Source organism: Vicia villosa, linkage group LG2, assembly GCF_029867415.1.
Source record: "Vicia villosa cultivar HV-30 ecotype Madison, WI linkage group LG2, Vvil1.0, whole genome shotgun sequence".
Lineage (NCBI taxonomy): Eukaryota > Viridiplantae > Streptophyta > Magnoliopsida > Fabales > Fabaceae > Vicia > Vicia villosa.
In genome coordinates, this window is record NC_081181.1 from 191,395,536 (window position 1) to 191,407,051 (window position 11,516).

Sequence of the window (11,516 nt, forward strand, 5' to 3'; positions counted from 1 at the left end):
AAATTTATGTTGATAAAAAATATTTCCTAAACATTTAAAAAGTTGATAAAAAATATATTTTAAATAATACAAGACTTTTTTTAATTTAAGGATATTTTTGTCTTTACAAAAATAAATACACTTATTTAAGCTTTTTTTTACACAAAAACCAACGTGATTTCATATTTGAGGTGTGTTTGGATTGACAGTTGACAGAATTGATTATAGCAGAATTGAGTTTGGTATAATATATTTTATCATAATTGAGTTTAGTACAATTGATTTATGTTTGGATACATTTATGTAAAAGTGAGTTTAACAATAAATTTCAATGTAAAAATCATCCAATATTCTGGAGGCAGAAGCAACAAATTATAGCTTCAAATAGAATCAATTCTAAAGACAGAATCAATTCTACTTTTGCCTAAACAAACATCTTAAAATCACCCTAGATCAATTACACACCTCTATAATTACTTTTGATCCTTCCAAGAACCAAACCAAACATGCACTTATATGATTTTCAACTTTAAACCCATATAAAATGGTTATCAACTTTAATATTTGTATACGGTTTTGAAATACGGTGTCGAGTTTTATTTATCCAAACATAATATTTATTTGGGTATTTATTGCTTAAATTGAACATATTTTCTTGCATGAATCAAATTCATGTATTTAGAACCAAAAAAAATAACATAAATGTTCTATAACTGTTTTTTCGATCTTTAAGCACAAAACTTTTTTTTTTGAATCAATGGCATTTGATTAATTCAAAAAACAATATATACACGGCGATCGCTCACGATCCAGCCATATTTCTTTGCATTCCAACGTCTATAAACTAGTATATCTATAATCTCCTTCTCAATGTCTCTTATATAATTGCTATGCCCAAACACATTATCATTCCTAGCTTTCCATATTGCATAGACAGTTTCAGTAACCGCGCTTTTTAGGAGGGTCGCTCTCCAGCCTTTGCCTCTGCAACTATAAGTGATCCACTCGAGTTCCCTATCCCATTCCATTGGAGTATGAGCAATGTTGATCCATCTTAGAACTTGTTCCCATATACTTTTCAGTCTATTGCAGCAGAAAAATAAATGTCCAATGGTTTCTTGCTGCAAACAGAATACACGCCTATCATCTTGAATCAGCCCAAATCTCTTTAACCTCTCTTTAGTGGCCAATCTCCCATTACAAGCTAACCAGAAGATGAACACTGATCTCGGCCGAGCGAAATTACCAAACATCAAGTGTCTCCACACAGGCTTCACATCCGTGGCTAGCAGGTCTAAATAGAGAAGTTTCAAATGAAGCTTATTCCCACTAACAGCTCGATTAAAATCCAAATCTTGATACAATTGCCTTGTATGGAGCAGATTCTTCATCATCCAAGAATAACTCTCCTTTATGTGAACCTGCATAAACACAAAACTTTACTATTTATTCTCATTGCTATATTTCTTTTTAAACAATATGAACTAGAAAAGGGGCCAACTTAGGCCTTGTAAAGTAAAAGGAATAGATACAAATAAAAATGGGACAGATCAATAAACTTTTTAAAATGTCAACATGAAGGAACTAATTTGGTTAAAGTTCATATTCCTATCAATCCTTTGTAGCTTTCTGTGTGCACAAACAAACTTAACAATTTCAAAGAATGACATAAATAATAGATGTATATTGAATGAAACCAAATACTAGTTTTCAAGAAGAGCAGCATACAACATTTCATTCCAAGTATCAGGAACACCTGCCAGACACCAGTGACTGCAGTCGACGTAGCTTTCGCCATGACCTGTGTAGATAGACGGGTGCCCGTCCCTCCTTAACTGTGTTAGCAAAGTGATGTCCAGCAACTGTACTGGCTTCTCCATTTTACTTATAATGTTCTTTACAGTATTTACACCAGTATAAAGTGGCATTGGTCCTTGATCTGGTTTAGTTTGTCTCACGCACCCTCTGCGCTAGAATTTTCAGTTCATTCAATGAAAGAAGGAAAAAAACAAGTTTCTGAATTATAAATTATAATCAAGATTTTCACAAAAGTTCACATGACTAAGATCTAAGACAAAGATTTAACATAGCCACCATCTTGCCATAATCTATGAAGCACAGACACTTCATAATAAAAGTGTGGATGGTGTCCGATACGTGTCTGAGTCGAACACCTACACCATCCCGACACATGTAATTTTTATTAATTTTGTGAATTATTCAATATCTATACCATTTTGAGTGGAGGGAACAGATAAACTTACTCAACATGAGATGCAGCAATTCCTTGAAACAAAACTCTAGTCTTTGAAGGATCAACATTAGAATCAACCCATTTAGCCCAAGTGCTTAATCCAATCTTAAAAGCTTCCAAATGATCCATCTCCTTAATTAATTCATTCCCAACTTGAAAGCAATCCCATCTACAAAACATTGAAACAAAAAGCCATTAGCCACACAGGTGTCCAAATAAACTCCTCACATAAAAACATATACACAAAAATAGAGTTCAGAAATTTTCAATACGTTTGAGATTTTCCAGTATGAGTCCACCAATGATAGGTATTGAAAATCAAAACATCAAAACCCTTCCATTGGTTCCCAGTGCTAATTGTGTCCAACCTCAACACTCTTCCTTTTTCTTTATCATAAACCAAATCCACTAAGAACCCATTTTTCAACCAAGTAATTGAAGTTTCATATTCCTACAAAACCACCACAAAAACCTCAAATTAAACAAAATTACTTCCTTGTAAATGCATATATAATAAACAAATAAACAAAAGAACAGTACCGGAAATGAGAACACGGTGAGGTCTTTAGTTTGTTGTGTTAAGGTATAATTTGAATTTGGAATTGCAATGTGAAGCAAAAAAGTAAGTGATTGCCACATGTTGTTGCTAATGAAGTCTCCCACAAACAATATCTTCTTTCCTTTGTATCTTTACAAAAATTTCCCACCATCAAACCTGTCAACAACAAAAAAAAAGTTTTTATTTTTGCTATACTCAGAATACTGAATACCCATTTGAGAAAAACAAAAGTTGAGTGAAAAAGTGAGAACCTTGGAAGGTTACAAGAAGAGGGTTTCCATCTATAGTTGAGGTAATCTTTGTCGGTTCTACCATCAATGAAGAATTAATCATCCTCAAAATAACATGTATGTTTATCTTTGGATATACAAGCAACAAGTATGTTGATAAATATCTTAATTTCATTAATTATAAGTCATGATCCATTTTGGATGATCTATATATAAATATTATTTGACATAAACATGCTATCCATATAGCATCAAATCAAAATTCAATTGTATAATTTAGAATTACAAACTTTAATGAATTTAATCACTTTGGTGGTTAACAAGTCTAGAACAATTATATTTAATATATAAAAGAAAACAATACACTGTTTTTAAAATAGTAGCATTTAAAAGAAAGTTATCATGACAATCTGGCAAAGTTAATTATACTAAGATATGAGAGATCAAATTACACCCAAATAGTTACACCACGAGTTACACTTGCTCGTAATTTTATTTCGAATAAATATTTTTTGAAATCAACTGTTGGATTAAAACATAATATCATATAGATCATCCCTATAAAATTTGAGCTAATCTATAATGATTTACTATACCATCAAGATATCCAAAGATTAACGTTAAAATAAACTTTCATATAACGTTAATTTTGATATAATTCAATGACATAATAAATCATTATATATTAATCTAAAACTTTATAGATATGATATATATAATAGTATGTTTCAATTCAACGGTTGATTTTAAAAAATATTTATTCGAAATGAAGTTACGAGCGAGTGTAATTTATCATCGTTTAAATAAATAGTTTGTGGAATATCTATAAAATAATTATAATGTTTTTTTCCTGCAGGCTTTATTGGGATTACTAGGAGAAAATTATGTTAGCAATTTTTTATGAGTAACAATTCTTGAATATATATATATATATATATATATATATATATATATATATATATATATATATATATATATATATATATATATATATATATATATATATATATATATATATATATATATATTTGTCAGAGTGTTCAAATTTTTGTCTCTGGTTGATCTGATTTCAACTGAAATTTCATTTGAATCAAATGAGATATCGGTTAAAACCAGATTAACAACCCAAAATCTGAACTAAAAAACGTATTGGAAAAGATTGCTAATTGTAAAAGATTGCTAACATAAAATATTGCCAAGGACGGTTTCTTATATTATTAATAAGAATGTAATGTTTTTAAAGGTGTTATAATTGAGAAGCATTGCCCAATTTTTGATGGTTGTACCTATCCCAATCCAGTAGTCTAATTAATTCCATTTTTTTGCCTATACAAAAACTTATCTATAAAGATTGAAGAAGCAGTTTAGCTCTTTAGGATTAGAAACTAATACACTTGACTAAGTGATGCAAAGAAAAGAAAAGAAAAAAGACACAGAAGTAGTGAAGCAATTGGGATAAAAGTATGCATATGAATCAAACATTTTGGAAGCATTTGGGATGACATACCAAGGACAAAACAGGATCGGCTGAATTCTAAGTTATTAAAAAAATTGGCAACCAAGGAAGTTTAAAAGTAAATTATGTCCCCAATTGACCCTTCAATAAATACAAATCAACAGCGATGTGATATTTATTATGTACAATTTAATAAATGCATGATATATGAACAGAAACGTATCTAAATTCCAATTGAAGTAAAAAAAATAAAAATAAATATAAATATGGTAATGCAAACTCACTTTGATTATTTTGCGATAAACAAGATCTTCAGCCTCTGTTGATGCAAAGAAGGTGGAATCAACGCTGTTAAAGCTTTTTTTCACCCATGATCTCCTTCCACACCATCGATCCTCACAAGTGAATTCTTCATCGCAGATACGAATCAGCATTACTATTGTGACGAAAAAGAAGAGGTTAACGAAGAAGCGAAAGCTGATGAGGGTGTAGATAAACGGGTTATGAATTGTGTATAGGAACAGAATCTTCCAGAAGGTGAAAGAGAACGAAGCACAGGCCACAAGGTTTTTCTCGAGAAAACGAACGAGACATTTTTGGTATTTTTGAGAGAGAAATTCAAAGCCATCATATCTATAGATTAGGGGTCTGTAACGATGCGGATCAAGTTTGCGCAAAATTTGTGAGACAGGGAGAAATAATAGGACAATTTTATTCTTTTTATATTGAATATATTAACTGAGTCAAAAATAAAAATAAGGAGAGAGAGAATATGTGTGTTTAGCTGGGCTTAAGACCCAATATTAGGGGTGTTTGCGGTGCGGTTCGTGCGGTTTTGACGAAAAAAATTATCCGAACCGCAAGAGAAAAAATAATGCGCTTTGGTTTGGTTCGGTTGGCTTTTAAAAAAAATCCGAACCAAACCAAACCAGTGCGGTTTGTTCGGTTTTTTACAAATATTTTATTGAGCCATACATACACATATAAATGACAATATAATTTTGTATTTAGACATTTATACACTATCAAATAATCACAAAACTCGTCATATTTTGACAACAATTTTCCATTTAATATGTAAAAATTAAATTAGACAAAAGTGAAATATTAAACATAAAATAATAGCATAAAACAATATAAAAATTATTATAATGAAACAAAAAAAACAGAAGAGATGAAAGATTAGTGAAGGTGAAAAAGAAAAAAAAATGTTGAGATTAGAGAAGATGTGTGATAAAAATGAAACTGAAATACGGAACATTTACATAAAAATAAGAAGGTGAAAAAGAAAGAATATAAGAGAGTAGAGATTATAGAAGAAAATGGAAGATGTATGTGACAAAGAAGGTGCAATAATGTTATTAGAGATTTGAGAAGATCGGGATTGAAATTATATGTGTAAGGATGAGAAAATTGTTCGTAATCATAAGGCTAATGCATAATAGGTTTAAGTTTGGGTTGAATGTGAGTTAAGTAAAATTTAGGTTGTAACATAATGCGGTTTGATTCGGTTTGGTTTGATTTACAAAATACAAACCACAAACCGAACCGCACCGTGCGATTTTGTTAAAAAATATTCAAACTAATCCGAACCAAATGCGGTTTTTTACGATTTCGGTTTGGTTTGGTTTGCGATTTTCTATTGGTTTGGTTTTGAACACCCCTACCCAATATAATAGTTTTAAAAACTCTAATTAATTAATTTCTAAAAAAGCTAAATCAAAATTATTAATGTATTATCTCAAACAGGTGTGCTATATTTACACTAAAATTGCAACACCGTATCATTTACACCATATTCTTCCAATATCAATTCAAGTGTAGCACAAAAATAATACACATAAATATAATAAAAAATTGAAAAAATAAATTGTATAATATAGAATACGGTGTGTATATCATAATTTAGTGTAGAAAAAATAATACACATAAATGTAATAAAAAATTGAAAAAATAAATTGTATAATATAAAATACGGTGTGTATATCATAATTTAGTGTAAATATATCATTTCTGTATCTCAAAAAGTAAATAATAAAGTCATCATTCCACCTTATAAAAGATAAATTTTGTATCCTAAATCCTAATCATTACTATCACGTCTTCAAAAAAGAATAGAGACCCCAAATATCTTAAAAAATTTAAAATAGAGGATCTAAAAGTTGATTTTTGAAATGGGGAATCCACTTTAAAAAAATTCACATAATCCAACATGATTTCATATTTATATGATTTTCAACTTAAATCGCATAACAAAATGTTTTCAACTTAAATATTTGTATACAATTTTGAAATATGGTGTCCAGTGTTATTTATCCAAATAACATAACTGTTTTATCAATCTTTAAGCACAAAACTTTACAATTTATTCTCATCAAGATGAAGGAACTAATTTGGTTAAAGTTCATAATCCTATCAATCCTTTGTAGCTCTGTGTGCACAAACAAACTAAACAATTTCAAAGAATGACATAAATAAAAGATGTATATTGAATGAAACCAAATACTAGTTTTCAAGAAGAGCAGCATACAACATTTCATTCCAAGTATCAGGAACACCTGCCAGACACCAGTGACTGCAGTCGACGTAGCTTTCGCCACGACCTGTGTAGATAGACGGGTGCCCGTCCCTCCTTAACTGTGTTAGCAATGTGATGTCCAGCAACTCTACTGGCTTCTCCATTTTACTTATAATGTTCTTTACAATGTCTACACCAGGATAAGGTGGCATTGGTCCTTGATCCGGTTTAGTTTGTCTCAAGCACCCCATTGCGCTATGATTTTCAGTTCATTCAAAGAAAGAAGGAAAAAAAATGAAAGAAAGTGAGTTTGTAATATAGCCACAATCTATGAAGCACTGACCCTTCATAATAAAAGGTGTGACTAGTGTCTGATACGTGTCAGAGTCGAACCCTTACATCATACAAACACATGTAATTACCGTTAATTTTTGAACTTTTCAATACCTATACCATTTTGAGTAGAAGATCAGATAAACTTACTCAACATGAGATGCAGCAATTCCTTGAAACAAAACTCTAGTCTTTGAGGGATCAACATTAGAATCAACCCATTTAGCCCAAGTGTTTAATCCAATCTTAAAAGCTTCCAAATGATCCATCTCCTTAATTAATTCATTCCCAACTTGAAAGTAATTCCATCTATAAAACATTGAAACAAAAAGCCATTAGCCACATACATGCTCACATAAACTCTTCACACAAAAAGGTATATACAAAAATTGAATTCAGAAATTTTCAATACGTTTGAGATTTTCCAGTATGAGTCCACCAATGATAGGTATTGAAAATCAAAACATCAAAACCCTTCCATTGGTTTCCAGTGCTAATTGTGTCCAACCTCAAAACTCTTCCTTTTTCTTTATCATAAACCAAATCCACTAAGAACCCATTTTTCAACCACATGATTGAAGCTTCATATTCCTACAAAACCACCACAAAACGTCAAATTAAACAAAGCTATTATCACCTTGTAAATGCATATATAAATATAAACAAAAGAACAGTACCGGAAATGAGAACACAGTGAGGTCTTTAGTTTGTTGTGTTAAGGTATAATTTGAATTTGGGATTGCAATGTGAAGCAAACAAGTAAGTGATTGCCACATGTTGTTGCTAATGGAATCTCCTACAAACAATATCTTCTTTCCTTTGTATCTTTGCAAAAACTTCCCACCATCAAACCTGTAAACAAAAAAAAAGTTTTCATTTTTGCTATACTCAGATCTCTTTAGCAGTGAATACTGAATACCCATTTGAAGAAAAACAAAAGTTGAGTGAAAAAGTGAGAACCTTGGAAGGTTACAAGAAGAGGGTTTCCATCTATAGTTGAGGTAACCTTTGTCGGTTCTGCCATTTTTGAGGCAATCAAATCCTTGACCAATGAAAGGGCAATCTTTTGAAGGATCATAGAGAGTAGAATGATGATGATCAATGATCCAGTTTCCTTGAGAGTGATCACATGGTTGTTGTTGTTGTTGAATAGGAAAAGGTGACACCGTCCATGGATAGAGTGAGGCAAGTAGTATGAGAAAAGCAAGGTGGAATGTGAGTGGCATTTCAAATTCCAGGGAATGTTTGGAGACGCTCGGTTTTTGTCGTTTTTTTATACTACTTTATTTGTTTCTTATGGTTTATTATTCTTTTAGTATGCTGTGTTAACACCACATTCTACATTCTACGTCTAAATTTGACATAAGCTCGGTTTTCATAAATATGAGGGTGTGTGTCATTACAGTATTTAGTATTTATATAGTAAACAATATTTCTTTAAAATTTTTAAAATAAAAAATTAAAGTGTATTTTGAATACAAATTTTAAAAATATAAAATTGTATCATTTACCATCTTCGTCATTCTATTAATTACAAAAATATATTATATTAACTAAATAATTTATTAATTATTTTTATTATTTTTTAAATCAATAAAATACATTATATTAACAATCTTCAGATATAAAATCATAAAACGTATTAAGAAGCTTTTACATTTTATTAATCAACTTTATTTTTATTTTTAGTATTTAAGACAAGTTTGAGAATTTATCAACCAGATTACAAACATTATTAACCAATTTTGTAAATAATATTAACCAAAATTGATTCATCACATAAGACTTAGTTTCTAATTCAGGACACTCAATAACTAATTTATGAAGTATATTAACCAACTAATATAACTCAATAACCAACTTTCTTTCTAGTAAATACTATTTTTTTATTGTAAAGATACATACTAATCAAACTATAAATTATATTAACTAAATTCTTAGACACTATTAACCAAAATTTTTTTAAAGAGGGAAAAAGTTAAAATAAAAAAAAATCAAAATTATGAATATCACTGTTCATCGTACTAGTGGTGTATGTGTAAGAATTTGTGTCATAATAACATTTTAATTCTTTTATTATGCTTAATTAAGTTTTGATCTCTTAAACTCAATAACTAATTTTTATCTTCTCAAATTTCTTATTAAAATATAAGATGATTTTATTTTTAAATTATTTGTCACTTGTGGTAAATCATGTATAAATTTTATTTAAAAAACTTAAAAAATTAAAAACATAAGTTATATATTATTAAAAAAAAATTCATCAATTTTAAATATTAAATTTTAAAACATGAATTAAATTTGTTTATTTACTAAAGGGCCATATATTGAAAAATAAAAATAAAAATCCACAAAAGTGTGGGGACTAGGCCAAAATCCACTAATAAGTGAAGAATCTAAAAGAAGGCATATCACACCTATTTTGTACAAAGTCATTCCTTATCTCTATAAGGATGGAATCAAAATAGTGAGGAAAATAGATGTGAGGCCTAAGTTAGCAAAAAAAATCGCACAATTATTTTCCTCTCTGTAAATATGTGATAAAATAAAAATCATATTAGTGATTGTGTCCATACAAGTCTTCCAATTTCTATGTTGGTGTTACAATAGACTTTGAATTTGACATACTAAATTTATCAAGAATATTCCTTAGGTATGTCTCTTGAGATAAGTATAATCTCGACTGCTTTCTATCTCTCCATATGTCAATCCTAAGAATCTGGGTGGTAGTTCCCAGATCCTATATTTCGAACTCCTTATTGAGTTCAACCTTCAGTTTTATTACATCCTTGACATTGTCGCTTTCTTTGAGGATATCATCCACATAAAACAACAAAATGACAAGTGAACTTTCTAGTCAAAATCTTGAGTAAACACAGTGGTTGAATTGCCTCCTAATGAAACCTATGTGTGCCATGAAGTTATCAAATCTCTTATTCCACTGTCGAAGAGATTGTTTCAGACCATACAATGACCTATTCATCTTGCACGTAAAATCATCATTGCCTCTTTCTGCATACCCTTCAAGTTTCTTCATCAGAATTGTTTGATCTATATCACCATACAGGAAGGCGGTCCTCACATTCATCTATTCAAGTTCTAAGTCAAACTTCACCATCATGACCAACAACATTCTAATGTATCTATGCTTCACAACCGGTGAGAACGCATCATTAAATTTGACTCCTTCTTTCTGAGTGAACCCAATAGCAACCAACCTTGCCTTAAATCTCTTCGACATCACTCATTTGATTCCTTCCATAACCTTAAAAATCCACTTACAGCTGATTAACCTAGCTCTTACAGGTTTCTCGATCAACTCCCTAGCGTGGTTATCATGAAGAGATTTCATCTCATCATGCATGGCATTCAACCATTCAGTCTTGTTTCAACTCCTCATAACTTCTTTGAAATCTTTAGGTTCTTCATCAAGCACCTCACTAGAAGAGATTAAAGCAAATGGTATGAGATCTGCATAACCAAGTCTCTATGGTGGCTTAATGACTCTTCTCAACATGTATCTTTCCAACAGTTAGTCATCAATAGTTTCCTTAGTTTCTTCATCATCATATGCTTCTTCCTCAACTTCATTTAGGTTATGCAATTCAACATCAATATGCTCAATTTCAACAAAAATCTCTTCTTATTCCATCTCTTCTTCAGAGATATTTGAATTTCAAATAGTGTTATCAGTTTTCTTGAACGTCATTTCAGCTTCATTGAAAACTACATCATGATTTATGATACACCTTAAATGCTCGAGTTCTAGGCACCACGACCTATAGGCTTTTACTCCCTCGGCATACCCCATGAACATGCATCTCAGAGCTCTATGTTCGATCTTGTCTTGCCTATTATGTGCATGGACTACACAAACAAATACTCTAATTTTGTCGAGATCTGGTGGATGACCCGACCAACCTTCTTTAGGTGTCTTCATCCTAAAAGAAATCGAGGGACACCTATTTATCAGGTATGATGCAGTCACAACAGCCTTAGCCCAAAACATGTTCTTTAATCTAGCACTAACCAACATGCATCTAACCCTTTTTAGAATTGTTCGATTGAACCTCTCAGCCAGGTTATTTTGCTGAAGAGTATCTGCAGTAGTCTTATGCCTTGCAATACCAAACAAGCTTCATTACAAAACTCAAGGCCATTATTGCATCTTAACCTCTTGAGCTTCT

The 11,516-nt window shown here is 30.7% G+C and overlaps 2 protein-coding genes across 6 annotated transcripts; both read right to left on the bottom strand.

Moving 5' to 3' along the window:
* Positions 1–386: 386 nt before the first annotated feature.
* Positions 387–5,338, bottom strand: LOC131653382 (protein trichome birefringence-like 42). Of its 5 annotated transcripts, none has more exons than XM_058923510.1 (7): positions 4,763–5,333; positions 3,044–3,100; positions 2,774–2,948; positions 2,506–2,684; positions 2,244–2,402; positions 1,708–1,944; positions 392–1,400 (listed from the first exon to the last, which is right to left on the bottom strand). In XM_058923510.1, the coding sequence occupies exons 3-7, from the start codon at positions 2,870–2,872 to the stop codon at positions 1,391–1,393; spliced, it is 684 nt and encodes a 227-aa protein (XP_058779493.1). In that variant the 5' UTR covers positions 2,873–2,948; positions 3,044–3,100; positions 4,763–5,333; the 3' UTR covers positions 392–1,390. The 5 variants fall into 5 exon arrangements, with proteins under 5 accessions (XP_058779495.1, XP_058779492.1, XP_058779493.1 ...); XM_058923507.1 differs by having other exon boundaries at positions 394–1,400; positions 1,736–1,944; positions 4,763–5,337; XM_058923509.1 differs by having other exon boundaries at positions 388–1,944; positions 4,763–5,334.
* Positions 5,339–6,764: 1,426 nt separating this feature from the next.
* On the bottom strand, positions 6,765–8,672 carry LOC131647758 (protein trichome birefringence-like 42). The gene is made up of 5 exons (XM_058917604.1): positions 8,290–8,672; positions 8,007–8,181; positions 7,742–7,920; positions 7,480–7,638; positions 6,765–7,251 (listed from the first exon to the last, which is right to left on the bottom strand). Exons 1-5 carry the CDS (start codon positions 8,553–8,555, stop codon positions 6,984–6,986), a joined length of 1,047 nt encoding a protein of 348 aa, XP_058773587.1. The 5' UTR covers positions 8,556–8,672; the 3' UTR covers positions 6,765–6,983.
* Between the last annotated feature and the right edge of the window lie 2,844 nt (positions 8,673–11,516).

Coding starts and splice junctions, on each gene's coding strand:
- LOC131647758 (XM_058917604.1), bottom strand. CDS start 8,555: ATGCCACTCACATTCCACCTTGCTTTTCTCATACTACTTGCCTCACTC. Junction 7,639..7,741: donor CATACTGGAAAATCTCAAAC/GTATTGAAAATT, acceptor AATGTTTTATAG/ATGGAATTACTTTCAAGTTG. Junction 7,252..7,479: donor ATTGCTGCATCTCATGTTGA/GTAAGTTTATCT, acceptor TGAAAATCATAG/CGCAATGGGGTGCTTGAGAC.
- LOC131653382 (XM_058923508.1), bottom strand. CDS start 2,872: ATGTGGCAATCACTTACTTTTTTGCTTCACATTGCAATTCCAAATTCA. Junction 1,945..2,243: donor ATTGCTGCATCTCATGTTGA/GTAAGTTTATCT, acceptor ATTCTAGCGCAG/AGGGTGCGTGAGACAAACTA. Junction 1,401..1,735: donor CAGTCACTGGTGTCTGGCAG/GTGTTCCTGATA, acceptor GTGTTTATGCAG/GTTCACATAAAGGAGAGTTA.